The sequence below is a fragment of the Hibiscus syriacus genome, unplaced genomic scaffold, assembly GCF_006381635.1.
Source record: "Hibiscus syriacus cultivar Baekdansim isolate YM2019G1 unplaced genomic scaffold, ASM638163v2 tig00111835_pilon, whole genome shotgun sequence".
Taxonomy (NCBI): Eukaryota; Viridiplantae; Streptophyta; class Magnoliopsida; order Malvales; family Malvaceae; genus Hibiscus; species Hibiscus syriacus.
In genome coordinates this window covers 24067-41243 of record NW_024063193.1, presented here as the reverse complement: position 1 = coordinate 41243, position 17177 = coordinate 24067, and the positions used below count along the sequence as shown (strand labels likewise).

At 38.3% G+C, this 17177-nt stretch overlaps 1 protein-coding gene across 1 annotated transcript; it reads right to left on the bottom strand.

Annotated features, from left to right (window-relative positions):
- Positions 1 to 5369: 5369 nt before the first annotated feature.
- Positions 5370 to 5846, bottom strand: LOC120171688 (auxin-induced protein 15A-like). The gene has a single exon (XM_039179358.1). It carries the CDS (start codon positions 5811 to 5813, stop codon positions 5541 to 5543), a length of 273 nt encoding a protein of 90 aa, XP_039035289.1. The 5' UTR covers positions 5814 to 5846; the 3' UTR covers positions 5370 to 5540.
- Positions 5847 to 17177: the final 11331 nt, after the last annotated feature.

Here is a 17177-nt window from a genome sequence, read left to right as displayed (position 1 = left end):
AGTGTCGTGCACATCGTTTCATTAAAAACGGTGCATGTTAGCATTTCCCAATGACGATCGATGCTTGTTAGCAAAACTTAAATCATCTATTCTACCGTCGCATATGCTTTTCCCACTCTTTCTTATTTATCTTTGACCTTAGGCCCCACCTTTATCCTTATCACTTCTCTTTTCAATTTTAAACATTTTTACTTATTTTAATTTATTAAACCCAACCAATTTCACCCCAATTAAAACACCCTTACCCAAGTGATATTAAAATCCAATATTTCTTCCCTAAAACATAACCCCCCCAAAAACTATCCAACGACTGTTCTTCTCCGTTGCGTTCGCTGTCACCAGCCATACCACAACTTTCCACTCACGCCACCGTGTTTTACTTGTTCGCTGCTGCTCACAATGGTTAACACAAGGAACTAACAACACCATGATGTCGTACCACCAACTATCCTCGACGGGCGTCACCAGCTCAATGCACCGACCTTTGTTTAGGTGCCCAGCGATTCTGAGGCCACACACCAAACTCTCTGCCCATACCATATCATTCGGCGTTTGCACCCACCACCTCTCTCTACACTGGACTGAGCACTGTTCTTCGTCCATCTCCGCCGTGTTCTTCATCACCGTCTTTTCAATCTATGCCAAATGTGGCCACTTCTTCCTCTCGTCCATGACAGTCGACCTTCCCATTGTGTTCCATAGATTCAGCGACATCAGACAATACTCCAGAGGTAAATTCTGATCCTATTTTCGTTCATCCGTTACTAATGTATCATATCGTTTATGGTTTTACAAAAGATTTAGATGTCGATTTTCCATCGATGACACCACCTGACCAGGCTTCTGGTTCACAACATCAAACCAGGCAACCCACTTTTTTGTCCCAGCACCTCCCGCCGTGGACGTGGTGGACAATAAATCCGGGGAGTTCTCTATTTCTTCTCTCGTACTTTAATTTTACGTTTTGGGACAAAATTACTTAAGTGAGGGGAAGTAGAGTCTAGTTTGAATTTCCCTTTGCTTATCTCTATGGTTTGATGCTAGTATGTGTTGATTGAATTTGTTGAAACTTTCATTTAATTTCTTTGTCCTATTGAATGTTTTTGGAATGCCATGATTGTTTGGGAACACATAATTGTTTACGTTAGGATATTCTTGATAGCGGATAACATGAATTATGATCAAGTTAGATTTCTTGTGATATTCCATGATTTGTTGGTTAAAATTGCTTAGCTCAATGCACGAAAACAATTTGGTGAGATTTGAGCCTTTACAAGCATATCTTTTTACTCTCATTTTGTTGGATTGAGTGTTTCAAATTTGACATTGGTATTCTAGAACCTGCATTTTAAATACTGTCGAGATTACACATGAATATGATGCTTAAAAATGATTTGGGTACCTTAGGAATAACCATTCCGTTTTACCCACTAAATGGCCTACCCATGCATTTTCCCCTAGTTAACCACTCTTGAGCCTATTTCCATTATTTGTTTTCACCATATTCATAAACCCGAACCTTTTTATTTTATCCCTCTTTTCTACATTTTTCAGGACAAGTGAACAAATTATCCGTGTATGCTCCATGAACAGAAGAATTTTTGGTATGTTAGAAAGGAAGTCATGTGCAAAAAGAAAAAAATGTTCTTCTTTTTTATAAAAAAAAACAATAGTTCGAAAAGAAAGGGAAAAAAGAAAACATAAAAAAACATGAGAAATAGTGGAAAAACAAAACAACAACAAAAGTGTGGTAAAGTCAAATTCAATTCGAAAGGAAAGGAAAGATGTTGTTTGATGGTATTGTGTCTTTTATATTGTTGTATTTAGTCGATTGATGGAGTATTACTTATTATTTGTAGTTCTTTGTCTTGAATTTTTAGCCATATATTTAGCCTTGTTACCACTTTTACCTATGCCCCGTTACAACCAATAAAATACCCATTGATTTATGCATCTTGTTCTTATTAGTACTGGAGATTTGATTTACTTGCAGGCTTATTGTAATGTCATGTCGGTTTTGATAACACATTGAGTGATTTGAGTGAATCCTGATAAGGTGTTGAGTTATATGGCATTGAGATTGATGAATGAATAGATGTTACAATAGTATTTAACTTATTCCAATTGGTGATGTTCAATTGATTGGTGTCTTGACTTGGATGATTATTGTGGTCTCTATCTTGCTTCCTTGAATGTGAGACTTGACAAAGAAAGTTAAATGTAATTTTTGGCTGATTTTATTATATCATACTTGAGGACAAGCATAAGATAAGTGAGGGGGAATTTGATGAGTGTTCTAAATCGATAATATTTTCTTGTTAAATCTTCGATCTTATGGATTTATTGCTGCTTATTTGGTTGTGTTATCTTATTTTTGTGCATGATTGTACTTTCTAGAATTAGTAGTAAAAAGGGTACATTCTTCATTTTTTATTATTTGGTCACGGTTGAAGACATGGGTACGATTCTGGGCATGACACGGTCTGTCGTGGCAGTTTCTAGAAGGTCCAGTCAGCAGCAGTTTTCTAGAAGATCTAGTCAGCACCTTCTGGAAGGTGGACTGACAGAGATATCTTAGGAGATTTATTTTTTTATTTTAAAGTTTGAATTTAGAAAACATTTGGAATTATCTTTAGGTTTTCTTTTGTTTTAATTTCTATGTTTATATCTAGGGTTTTAGAGGCTATAAATACCCTCTTAGGGTAAGCCTAAACACACAACTCATATTTCACTCTTCTTCTTGTTTCTAGTTTTATAAAGTTCTTTTTTTTTTCAAACTTTCATTTTTATTTTGTTTTAAGTTTATTTTTAAACATGATAAGTATGACTTTAGTCATGCTTGGCTAATTTTCTCATAAACCGAGGGCTAAAGCGATGACTCAATTCCAACGTGAGAATTGAAAAACACTTGAATAACTTCGGAATATCTCTCTCAATCTCTGTGCTTATTTCAAAATCAAAACAGTTTTCAAAATCAAAGATTGACTTTGGTCAAGATGTTGTTGCGACTAAATGTGTGGGATGAAGAATCAGCTTATTGAAATAACATTCGACTTCCTGGGAACACACTTGGCGAGATTGCCTTGCTAAGAGGGAATTGATATCGGAATTAGTAGTTATTGAAACAACAATCCGAGTCGGTCTTCACGAACTTAAATGGTTATTGGTCTACGACAATTGATGTTGATCAGATCAATTTCCGAAGCCATAATCAAATATTTTCTTGGGTATTCGGTATACAAATTAGAGTCACGAGGATTGCCCTTGTAGACAAAGTAACCGACGTGAATCTCAAAGGAAAAATCTAATTCGATGATCTGAAGGAAATTGAGTCAAAGAGAGACTTGAGGCTGTTTTTATCATATTTATTTTCAACTCTACATTATCTATTTTATTTATTTTTACTTTAAATTACTTTTTCTTATTTAATCATTTTTATCAAAACCTTCATTTTATTTACTGAATATCGTTTGGTCAAAGTAATTCAAACCGAAATTTGGGAATTTTCTAAGTCCCTGTGGATCGACCCTTACTTCTATTTACTACGTATTTCTTTCTTATATATTATTGAGAAGAAGAAAATTATTTTGACATCAAAACGACAGTTGTCAAACGCCGTTCTCACTCAGTTGCCTACCACAAGTTTTCTTCCTTTACTTTCGTATTCGATTTCATCTCATCGTGGGTTACAAGAGGCACCCGAAGAAGAGAACTGTCGACCCTTCTTCTCGTCAGATAATTTACTCTAAACGCAAGGATAGCTTCTCAGTATGGGCGCTGAATTATCTACGTTAGATGATACCGATGTTGGCCATATGATGTTTTCTCCTACAGGTGAATTGACCCGCTATGCTAACAAGGGAAGGTTAGTGAATAATATCTAATCGATGCTACTGTTATTTATGTTCTTTCCATGATGTGTTGATAATCTTCTAGTTATGCCTTTTACAGGGTCTAGCATATGTTTCTTCGTTATATTGACCAACATAATGATTCTAATGGGTTTGTTTTGTTAAACTTATCTATTTTTGTTTCATAGAAGATTTCTCGAATAGCTAAGCTAAAGGTTTTTTCCCTGCCTTGTTTATCCCCAAAATATGCTCTTTACGTCAGACCTCTCGCAAATAAAGAGGTAGTCTATCTCTCTGTCTTCTTTCCTTTGCCTCCTTTTTTGAGATCGTGTTTGTCCTCTTATCTCATTGTTGCCTGTGCTTACAGTTCTTATGCCGAAGTCTGAAGTATTTCAAGTTCGAAGCTGAAATGCTGGATAAATGGATCGGTGTGATGTCCTCTCCATCTCTCTATTTATCTCCAAACATGCACATTTGCATGCTTACACACAGGCACAAGATGTTTATACTTGGTTTTAATTTCTGTCTCTCTCACAAAGCATTTTTTCTTATTTTATCATATGAACGGCTTGTTGGAGGCTAATGTGATGCATATTCAGCTTGGAGGTAAAAAAAACTCTGTATAGCTTGCTGCTCTGTCCTACCACATGATGCCAGTTCCATAACTTTCCAAATTTTCCCTCTTTTGATTTCCTGGGCTCTTCAGAATAGACTTTTCTTTATTTTCCAATGTCACTTTTCTTTATAATTTTGGTCATTTTTTACAAGTTTGTATCTGGCTTGGGGCAACTAAGGATGGTTTGACCAACATATTTTGTTCTTCTTTGTGAGTTTGTTTTCACTTCTCATCCACTGATCTAATGAAGTTTAAGTGTTCAACAGCATCACCAGTGTTTTCTTCTTCTCACAGACGCCAAACTGCCCGAGGAAGAGGATTCACCTTCAAACCGCACCAGTTCCGGGGCTTCAACGTCAAGCTCCGTTGGCAGTTTTTAGAGCTTCGATAGCTGTAAAAGCATATTTATGGGTTTTAGAAATGCAAAATGCGTAGTTAACAACTTTGGCGACTAGGCAAGCAGTTGTTTCCTTTCTCGGTAGTGGCAAGCCTTAGAGCATAAACCGCTTTATCCTAAAAATTTCATTAAATGCACTGAAAAAAATATGCCGTTCACAACTCTGGCGACTAGTGTACTTCTCGTCTCAAGTCTCGAACTTTTAAAATGGCTGGTTTTACAGTTTGTTTACATATGGATTTCCTTATACATCCGATTACAACACAATGCTGTTAGCAAGTTGTTGAAAGATGCTCTTTTTTGCACACAGTAAATTGCAGTTTGGAATAGGGAAAAGTTTGGGTTTTAATACGACAATACAATGGTGATGCCCTGTCTGGACAGTTGCATGTTCTAATACATGTATTGTCTGTGTGGAAGGTTACATAGATTAATTCACGTGATTCTATTCTGTATTTGGACAGTTACGTAAATTAAAATTACATGTAGATGACTACATATGGAAAAAATAAATAAATCCACCTCTAGTCTCCCACTTAGGCGACTCGTTTACCTTTTTCCAAGGCAAACCAACGAGGTGGAAAAAAAGTTGTACATGGTAGCAATGGTGTTTCCTTTTAAAAAACCAAAAGAAAAAGCAGTATTCATTGACCCAATATATGCTAGCTAATTCAGTTCAAGCGAGCCGAGAAGTAAGATGGACGAAAGCGTCTTCACCACAGGGAATTCTGAGACCACCGGTGGGATGAACGTATCCGAACTCTTCTTCCGATCGACTGAGTAACTCTTGAAACGAAGGGTTGTTCAAGTAGGACACAGGTATCACAAATCTCTTCTGGTTTTCTCCTACGTAAACCGCAAAGTATCCCCTGGGAACATCAGTTGTCATGGGAGATGATGCTCCGAGAATTCTCTTGGCATTAACAATGCGTGGCAGACGAAACCCCATTGTTTTGTTCGATAGATGGATCTTGGAGAGTGAACGAATTTTTTTTTGTTTCGATGCTGATGAAGTCGATCATGGGGTGTGTATTTATATAGATGAAAGGGGTGTTCATATGTGGTTCACATGGCGTTGTCTTCTCCAGGTTAGGAAACTCAAAGCATGCCAGGAAAAAAACCTGGCTCAATTATTACCAAGGACCCACCCCAAAATGGAAGATATGAGTCGTTGAATGAAGGTTGAATACTTAATAAGAATTTTCGTGTAGGTCAAACAGTGGAGAGGTTATCTAAAAAATGGATCTTTAGACATCCTGGACTGAGTTGCACCGTCAATGAGTGTCCTTATTTGTGTTTATTATGGTCAGTCGATCGCTATCTGTTGACGTTGACGGGTAAAGAAAACGAAAGAACACGAGAATTTTACGAGGTTCGGCAATGTGCTTACGTCCTCGGTGCCTAGGCGGCGCTAGAAGTTTTATTCAATGATCTTTTAGGTCTAGGTTACATCTCTATTTATAATAGAAAACCCTGGTACATAATTACAAAATTAACCCTGTACCGTACCGCAGGGGCTGCGCCCCCGCACCCCCAACCCACATAATTCGTAACCCCACAACAAGACTTTTTATGAGCTATACATAACAAATCTCCACCTTGGCGAATATCCTGCCCCTTGGAAACTTCAATGTGGGTTGGGTTACCTTGCTTCTTTAACAACTCGAAACATTCAACAAGTCCAAGCAATGCTTGAACTTGTCTGTCGTAACTGGCTTGGTGAACATATCAGCGGCATTCTCATCAGTATGTACCTTCTGAAACAAAACCTCTCCAGATGCAACCAACTCTCTGATCTTGTGGAACCTTACATCAATATGTTTAGTTCTAGCACGATACACCTGATTCTTAGCCAAGTGAATAGCACTTTGATTATCACAAAGCAACTGAACTCCACCTTGTTGAACACCCAACTCCTTCACTAAACCAGTAAGCCATAAAGCTTCTTTTGCAGCTTCAGCCGCTGCCATGTATTCAGCTTCAGTTGTAGATAGTGCCACGTCAGATTGAACAGTAGACTTCCAGCAAATAGGCCCTCCACCAAGAGTAAACACATACCCTGTCGTAGATCTTCTATTATCCAAGTCACCTGCATAATCTGAATCCACATATCCTACAACCAAAGGATTATCCCGCTGACTCCCAAAAACAATTCCATGTCCCACAGTACCCTTTAAGTACCGAAAGATCCACTTGACTGCATCCCAATGTTGCTTACCAGGTTTAGACATGTACTTACAAACTTGACTAACAGCATGAGCTAAATCAGGACGAGTACATACCATCGCATACATCAAGCAGCCAACAGCATTAGAATACGGAACCTTTGCCATATTTTCAGCTTCCTTATCTGTCTTAGGGCACTGTTCTGATGAGAGCTTAAAGTGATTCGCCAATGGAGTGCTAACTGGTTTCGCGCTGCTCATCGCAAACCTTTCTAGCATTTTCTCAACATAACCCCGTTGAGATAGCCGCAGTTTCCTTGAGTCTCTGTCCCTGCAAATTTCCATTCCAAGAATTTTCTTTGCAGCACCTAAATCTTTCATATCAAATTCCTGACTCAATAAAGTTTTCAAACCGATAACATCATCCATGTTCTTCGCAGCAATCAACATATCATCAACATACAGTAATAGAAAAATAAAAGAACCATCATCAAGGCTCTTAACATAGACACAACAATCATACTCACATCGGTTGTAGCCAATCTTGATCATATAGGAGTCAAACCGTTTATACCACTGTCTCGGAGACTGTTTTAACCCGTACAAAGATTTCTTCAATCTGCAAACTAAATGCTCGTTTCCAGGTTGAGTGAAACCTTCAGGTTGCCGAATGTAGATCTGCTCCTCTAAATCACCATGCAAAAAAGCAGTTTTAACATCCATCTGCTCTAAATGCAAATCCCAACTAGCCACCAATGCAAGTACTGCTCGGATTGAAGTGTGCCTGACCACAGGAGAAAAGATTTCATCATAATCAACTCCTTTCTGCTGTGAAAAACCCTTCGCTACCAAACGAGCCTTGAACTTCTCCCCCTCTTTTTCTGTTACTGCTGGTTTCTTCTTATACACCCATTTGCAACCAATCGACTTCTTACCCTCAGGAAGGGGAACTAACTCCCATGTACGATTGTGATTCAAAGACTCCATCTCCTCAACCATGGCTGCCATCCACTTGTCGTTTTCCTGACTAGTAACGGCATCATGAAAAGTAACTGGATCATCACTGCTAACAGTAAGTGCAAAAGATACCAAGTCTTCAAAACCCAATCTGTTCGAAGGCTTTATATTCGTCCGTCTCACCCTGTCTCTGGCGAGACTATAATCCTGCAAATCATCCGTAGTGGAACCACCAGAAGTCGGTTGAGAAGTTTCTGGTTTCTCAACTGGAAACTGCTCGAAATCTACCACTGTCGTGTCTTACTTCTGCTGCAACATAGACTGTTCATCAAAAACGACATCTCTACTAATCACAACTTTCTTCGCAACTGGATCCCAGAACTTGAATCCTTTGACACCTTTCTTGTAACCCAGAAAAATGCACTCCTTCGATTTTGCATCAAGTTTGGATCTCTCATTAGCAGGTACATGCACATAAGCAGGACAACCAAAAATCCGTAAGTTATCAAAACTAACATCATGACCAGTTCATACCTCTTCTGCAACTTTCCCAGCCAGCGATGCCCTTGGCGATCTGTTGATAAGGTAACACGCCATGTTAACAGCCTCAGCCCAGAAGTGTTTGGGAAGCCCCGCATTCAACCGCAAACATCTGGCTCTTTCATTCAACGACCTGTTCATTCGTTCCGCAACACCATTCTGTTGTGGTGTCTTGCGCACTGTAAAATGCCTCTGAATCCCATGCTCCTTACAGAATTGTAGGAACTGTGAATCTGTGTACTCCGTACCATTATCAGACCGCAAACACTTGATTTTTCGTCCTGTTTGGTTTTCTACCTCAGCTTTCCACAGCTTGAACTTCTCAAAAACTTCAGATTTCTGTTTCAAAAAATACACCCAAACTTTCCGTGAAAAATCATCAATAAAAGTAACATAGTACCTAGATCCACCCAAAGACGATGTCGTGGAAGGCCCCCATACATCAGAATGCACATAATCAAGAATCCCTTGAGTTGTGTGCATCGCAGTCTTGAAACGGACTTTAGTCTGTTTACCAAGAACACAATACTTGCAAAAATCGAGCTTACAGCTTTTGACACCATGCAACAAGTTTCTCTTGTGTAATTCTGCCATACCACGTTCACTAAGATGAGCAAGGCGCATATGCCACAATTTTGTCGTATCATCACAGGACTCAACAGAGTGAACTCCACCTGCAACGGTACTCCCTAACAATCTGTAGATATTCCCTGCAGTCATCTTGCCTTTCATCACAGTCAATGCTCCTTTAACAATCCGAATGGTTTCCCTATCCTTGTCAGCCTTAGGGATAAAACCATTCTTGTGCAAAGTGCCCAAGGAAATCAAATTCTTCTTCAAGTCTGGGATATTTCGAACACCACTCAACGTCCGAACGGAGCCATCGTGCATCTTAATTCTGACATCACCAATACCAACAATATTGCAACATCGATCATCACCCAAATAAACCGAACCAGAATTAACCGGCCTGTATGTCGAAAACCATTCCCTATTTGGCGTGATGTGATAAGAACATCCAGAATCAAGAATCCAAGCATCCGTCAATTGTGTCGTTGAAATAGAAAGCATATCACCCTCACTGCAATCAGAAGTATCATCCTCGACCACGTTCACAGACTTGGATGAGCCATCACGCTTCTCATCAGTCTGCTTTTTCAACTTCGGACAGTCTCGCTTCATATGTCCCGCCTCCTTGCACTTGTAACAGTGAATCGTCTTCTTATCCCTGGATTTGGATCTGGAATTCCGCTTCCCGGACCCTGCCTTCTCTGGCTTCCGTCCACGATCTCGATTACCCTTGACATATAAGCTATCGGCTTGAGAGCTTTCCCCTGTATTCTGCTTCCGCTGGTTGTGAGCCAACAAGGCTGCAGTAATCTCCTCAACGTTGATAGTCTCTTTCCCATATGTAAGAGTAGTCACCATGTGTTCGTAAGAGGAAGGCAACGAACACAACAGAATCATCGCCCTGTCTTCATCCTCAATTTTCACATCAAGCCGAGCCAGATCAGAAATGATTTGATTGAAGACATTCACGTGTTGCGCCAAATCGTGATCGTCCTGCATCTTCAGCCCATACAGCCGCTGCTTCAGATACAGTTTTGTCGTTAAGGATTTGGACATAAACTGACTTTCCAACTTCCTCCAAATTTCGTCTGGAGACGATAGATGCATGACGTGATACATGACCTCGTCCGCCAAGCATAATCGTATGGTTCCTGCCGCTCGCTGCTGCAATTCTTCCCAATCTTCCTCATCCATCGACGCCGGCTTTGTAGGTCGCAAAGCCTTCAAGATCCCTTGCTGCGCCAATAGATCCTTCACCCTCGTTTGCCATAATCCGAAGTTACCCTGACCATCGAATTTCGCGACTTCGAATTTTGCTCCTGACATCTGATACCAATTGTTGACGTTGACGGGTAAAGAAAACGAAAGAACACGAGAATTTTACGAGGTTCGGCAATGTGCTTACGTCCTCGGTGCCTAGGCGGCGCTAGAAGTTTTATTCAATGATCTTTTAGGTCTAGGTTACATCTCTATTTATAATAGAAAACCCTGGTACATAATTACAAAATTAACCCTGTACCGTACCGCAGGGGCTGCGCCCCCGCACCCCCAACCCACATAATTCGTAACCCCACAACAAGACTTTTTATGAGCCATACATAACACTATCGATACCTACTACGAAATACCATAGGAATGCGCTGGGGAAAAAGGACCCTACGAAAGGGAGATATCCCATAAATTTTAGCTGGAAATTAATTTTATCATAGGGATGCAAGTGACGATTAAGTCCTTATTACTAGTGACGATTTTAAATTCAAGGATTTCTTTTTTTCTTTTCTTACGTGGGATAAATGTCTTTATCAAGTCACTCGACTTAAAATCAAACAATAATCATTATGATATCATTTATCAAAAAACCATTTGCACTTGCTAATTCTTATGTAAAATTGGTATTTTTCAGCTGAGGGTTAGCCATTTTGATATTATCTCTCATGAGCTTTGTAGACTGCCAATGAGATGGATGAGGGCTTCTTCGGTGCAAGGGATCGTTAGACCACCCGTAGGATGGTGGAATCCATACTCCTCTTCAGCTCGACTCAACAAACTTCGGAAGGATTGTCGAGGAACGGAATAGGCACATCTTTTTGGCTTCTCATACGTAAACAACGTGGCCTTTAGGCACTGCTGTCGTCTCTGAGGACAAAAGAATCTTTTTCGAACTCGCCTTACCATTCACAATTCTCTGAAACCGAAAACCCATAATTCGAGATTGTTTTGTGACTAGTAGTGTGGATTAGGAATAATTGGCACAAGGTGGCTATCCATTAGAATTTGTATTTATAAAGACCAAATGCCTTATTAGCAATCATGTTGATTGTGTGGTGAAGAGAGAGCCAGTAAGGAAGATCTTTCAAGACATTGGCTATGAGGAATCACATGGCATTGCCTTCAAAATGATGATATAGTTCTTGACAAATTAGCCCCCACCATATAGTCTCTCTGTCGCAATCTACAATGCCTTACCAATCGATGAAACCAACAATGATGATCCACTTGAAATTAAACACCATCATTGAATCATGGCCTGTTTGTGTTGATAACAACTTTACCTAGAAGATCATATGGGTGAAAATTTTTGAAGCAAAGCATGCAAAATAATATTGGATATTGATTTCACTTGAGTTGATTTGCTACCCTACATGTTTGCTTGTGATTACTGTTGAAGGTCAGCAACGCTCCGTTTTTTTATTTCACTTAAATGTACGCCGTTGTATCACCTCCGAATCTCTTCCAGAAACTACACCCTATTTCCTCCGAATCTCTTCCAGAAACCACACCCTATTGTCACTTTTTTCGTATATTGAACTTGAAGTTCCAAAGTTCCTCGAAGCCTTCGAAGCTCTATATCTTCCAGATTTCCTCGAAGCCTCTTAAATTCTGTCCTTCGAACAATTATAGTTTCTTGATGTGATCTCTGACAAGACCATATGATTTGTAATTTAGTACCTGACAGTCAAATCTATTTTGTCTACCCCTTACAAATAATCATAGTCATCTTAAGTCTGACACTAAGTGTAAGGGTCAATATATATGTCACTGTATAAAGTTAATGAGAGGGGACTCTCTCTCTCATGCTCACTCTTTGTATTTTTTCCTGACCTTGATGATTGTTCATCGTCATCCTTAGTCCGACTAGTTTTCCTATTTTTATGGAATAATCGACTATGACTCTTCATCTAAATCAGGAGAAGTGATCAACATAGGTTTAATTGGGTACTTCAAAGGAAGGAGAGGGATTAAGCAAGGGACCTTTTGTCCCCCCTTACCTATTTCTCCTCTCAATGCATATTCTTTTAAAGCTTGTATACTTTGTCTCCTCTCAATGAATATTCTTTAAAGGCTTGTATACTTTTTTGTTGAGAGGGGAGTCTTCAAATACCACCCTAAGTGCTCTAAGGGGAAACTCATTCACTTGTCATTTGCTTATTTTTACAAAAGGAAGTGTAGATTGTATTGTAGGATATGGTGTATTTGACAACTGTCGTTTTGATTTCAAATAAAAAATTCTTCTTCTTAATTAATAAATAAAGGAAATACGTAGTATAAAGAAGTAAGGGTCGATTCCACGGGACTTAGAAAATTATAAATTTCTATTTGAATGATTTTACCAGGATATAAGTAGTGAAATGGGGGATTTGGTAAAAATATATTAAATAGTAAAAAGTGCTTTAAAATAATAATAAAGAAATTCAAGAATTAAACGTTGAAAATGAATGTGGTAAAAACAGCCTCAAGCTTCGCTTTGACTCAATTTCCTTTAGATCATCGAATTAGATTTTCCCTCCGAGATTCACATCGGTTACTTTATCTACAAGGGCAATCCCTGTAACTCCATTTTGTATATTGAATACCCAAGGAAATCTTTGATTCTGGCTTCGGGAATTGATCTAATCAACATCAATTGTCGTAGATAAATCACCGTTTAAGTTCATGGCGACTGACTCAGATTGTTGCTTCTATAACCATCAATTCCAATCTCAATTCCCTCTTGGCGAAGCTATCTCACCAAGTGTGTTCCCAGGAGGTCGAATGTGCTTTCTATAAGCCGAATCTTCCTCCCACGCGTTAATCGCAACAACAATCTAGACCAAAGTCTATCTTTGATTTTGAAAAAACATTTTTGATTTTGAAAAATAAGCTCAAAGATTGAGAGAGTTATTCCAAAGGTATTAAGGGTCTATTTCAATTCTCCCGATGGAATTGAGTCATCACTTCAGATCTCGGCTTATGGAAAATTTAGCTAAGCATGGCAAAAGTCATACTTAGCATATTTAAAATCAAGTTGAAAATAAAAGTAAAAATAAAAACTTGAAAAGTAAAATAAAAGAGAAAGCTTTAATAAATCTAGAAAGAATAAGAGAATTGTAATCTGATATGTGTGTTTAGGCTTACCCCAAGAGGGTATTTATAGCCTCTCAAAGCCTAAGGATAAACAAAGAAATTAAAATAAAATAATCCTAAAGATAATTGTTTTTTTTCTAAATTCAAACTTTAAACTAGTCTCCTAATGCAACTCTGCTCGTTCATCTTCCAGAAGGCGTGTTGAGTAGTTCCTCTAGAAACCGCCGCTGACTGGACCTTCTAGAAACTATCATGTCAGATTGAATCGTGCCCAGAGTCGTGCCCATGTCTCCAGCCGTGACCAAATAATAAAAAAAAAGCAGAATGCGCCCGTTTTATCACTAATTATGGAAAGTAAGGGCCTACACGAAAATAGGCACAACTCAACCAAATCAGCAGAAATAAATCCACAAAATCAAAGAAATAACGAGCAAATATTAACAATTCTGAACACTCATCAAATTCCCCCTCACTTATCTCATGCTTGTCCTCAAGTATGATTAATCAAATCAGTCAAAAATTTCATTTACCGCTCTTTGTCAAGTTTCACATCCGAGGAAGCAAGGTAGAGACCACAATAACTATTCAAGTCAAGAAATCAATCAATTGAACATCACTAATTGGAACATGTCAAGTGCAATTGTAATATACATTCATTCATTAATCTCAATACTTATAACTCAACACATTCACTCAAATCACTCAATGTGTTTGGGGTAAATAAACGCTCAATGTCAGAATCAACACGATATTACCATAGGACTGCAAGTAAATCAAATCTCCACTACTAATAAGAACAAGATGCATAAATCAAAGGGTCTTTTATTGGTTGTAACGGGACTTAGGTAAAGGTGGGGAAAAGGCTAATTAATATGGCTAGAATTCAAGGCAAGGAACTAACAAATGACAAGCTCAACTCCATCAAATCATTAAGCACAACAAGATAAAAAGACAAACTATTGAACAACAAAATTATTTTCGAAATGCATTTGATTTTTTTCTTTTTCACATTTTTGTTGTTTTATTTTCCATTTTTTGTCTCTTTTGTCTCCTTTTTTTTTCTTTCAAACAACATCTTTTTTTTTCTTTTTTTCAAACTCTTGTTGTTTTTTTTCGATTGAGCATACAATTGTAAAATTATTCACTTTCCCTGAAAAGAGTAGAAAAGAGGGATAAAATAAAATGGCTCGGGTTTATGAATATGGTGAAAACAAAGAAATGGGAATGAGCTCAAAAGTGGTTAACTAGGGGGAAAATGCATGGGTTGGCAATTTAGTGAGAAAAACAGAATGGTTAATCCTAAGGTGCCCAAATCATCTTTAAGCATCATGCTCATGTGTAATCTAGACAGTATAAAAATGCAGGTTCTAGAATACCAATGTCAAATTCGACACACTCAATCCAACAAAATGAGAGCGAAAATGATATGCTCGTACAGGATCAAATCTCACCAAATTATTTCATGCATTGAGCTAAGCACATTTCAACCAACAAAATCATGGAATATCACAAAAAATCTAACTTGATCATAATTCATGTTATTCGCTATTAAGAACATCCTAACCTAAATAATCATGCATTCCCAAACAAGCAGAGCATTTAAAAAATATTCAACAAGACAAAGAAATTCAATGAAATTTCTACAAATTCAACCAACACATACTAGCATCAAAGCATAAGGATAAGCAAAAGGAAATTCAACCTACACTTTACTCCCCCTCACTTAAAGCGTTTTGCCTTAAAATGTAAAATTAAAGTGCAAGAGAAGGAATAGAGTACTCCTCGGATTTAATGTCGACCACAGCCACGGCCTCGACAATGATGAAGAGGGATGGTGAATTGAACTGCTTAGGCTAGAAGCATGGTCATGTGGTATCGTCAGTGGAAAACCATCATCGAAATCATCTGTAAAACCGTAAATTGAATGGTACATTAGTAACAGTTGAATGAAAATAGGATCATAATTTACCTCCAAATGCACTGAATACGACTAAAAATTCGATGGGCATGGGTGAGAGGAAGAGGAGACCATAATTGGCATAGACTAAAATGATGGTGATGGACAGCACGACGGTGATGAACGACAGACAGTGCTTAGTCTGGGGCGAAAGAGCTGCGGCGTTGCCCGATTGGTTTCGCACCATTGTGGAGTGGACGAGTTGAAGCACGTTAGCATGGTGGTTCGGTAAGGTCAACAACGGTGAAGAGAGGAAAGGACGATAGTCTTGCATTTTTTGTGGGAGAGGCTATCGGGTTAGAGAAGATGAAATAATGGTTGGGTTAAGTTTGGTTTCTGCCGTGCGTGGGGTGCTTTAGAGTTTGAATGAAATTTGTTTTTGATGGGGATGATAGAAAGGGAGTTTAAAGTGAAAAGGTGATAGAGATAGGGATAGGGGTGGGGTCCACGATCAAAGGGAAAAGGAAGAGAAGAAAGGATTGAGAAGTGGTGGGCGGCAGAAAGATAACAAAAGAGGAAAAAATTGGGTTTTGCGAACGTGCGTCGGCCTCCCTTAAGGGTTTTGCTAACGTGCACCGTTTATTGAAACGGTGCGCACGGCTGTAAGGGTGTTCAAATCCAATCCGATCCAAAAAACCGATAATTGACGTGCCCATGCCTTAAATGAAGACTTCTTTTGCGATAACTCAAGATGAATAAGTCGTGTCAACGCCTTATGCGAAAACCTCTTCTGGTATTGCCAACTTCTTGAATTCCGATTTTTCCTCCTTAATTGTGAAGACCATGCTATTCATTGGATTTTGAACTTATTTAATCCAAATCTTCAACCGCGAACACCCCTACACGGCTGGGGCATTATTTTTTCTGCTTTGTTCAACTGTTCACTTCTTAGTATTCTCCAAAATTAGCACTGTTCGAATCATAATTTCGTAAATCTTTGTCGTTAAAGTTTGAGTAAAAATATTCGTTTCTTGTAAAATAAAAATAAAAATTAAATAAAACATGCTCAATCAAAATAAAAACAAACATGGGTTGCCTCCCATGAGGCGCTTTTGTTTAACGTCGTTAGCATGACGACCTGATTCAGACTACAGGTTCCATGACAAACACTTCCACTTCATTCACTTTTTCCATCTAAGAAATTTCTTATAAGAAATTCGAAAATTCTCATAAATATTTCTTCAAATATTTCCTAAATTAAAAATCCTGTCGAAAAGAATGGCCGTCAAAACATCTTTTTTTACCAAAAAATGATTTCTTCAAACGATTCCTCGATGGTTTCGACTTAATTTTTGGTTCCTGCAAAAGGTAAGATAAATCTTTAGTTTTTAAAGGATTTAAGATCAAATTTGAATCAACAACTGAAATATTTTTCAACTCCCTTATGTTGTCTTTTTTATCATCCGATTTTCTATATAAATACCAAGTTAGATTTGTCATCAACAAGTTCAACATGTTATATGGATATTTCATTACTTTATAAACATCAAATTTTAAGATCTCACCCTCGAACTCCATAGTAAGAATACATCTTTGAACGTCAATTTTTGCATTTGTCGTGCCCAGAAGGGGACGACCGAGGAGGATTTCAGAACCAATGTTACTACGATCATTTTCCATATTAATCACATAAAAATCAGCAGGGAAAATTAAGTCATCTACCTTTACTATAATATTTTCTATGAGTTCTTCAGGATAAATAATTAATTTGTCGGTGAGCTGAAGTGTAACTCTCATCTCCTTCAAAGGCTCGGTGGAAAATAAATTATAGACGGAGAGA

Bases quoted from the DNA above. Each gene is read 5' to 3' on its own strand.
- LOC120171688 (XM_039179358.1), bottom strand. From the start codon at position 5,813: ATGGGGTTTCGTCTGCCACGCATTGTTAATGCCAAGAGAATTCTCGGA.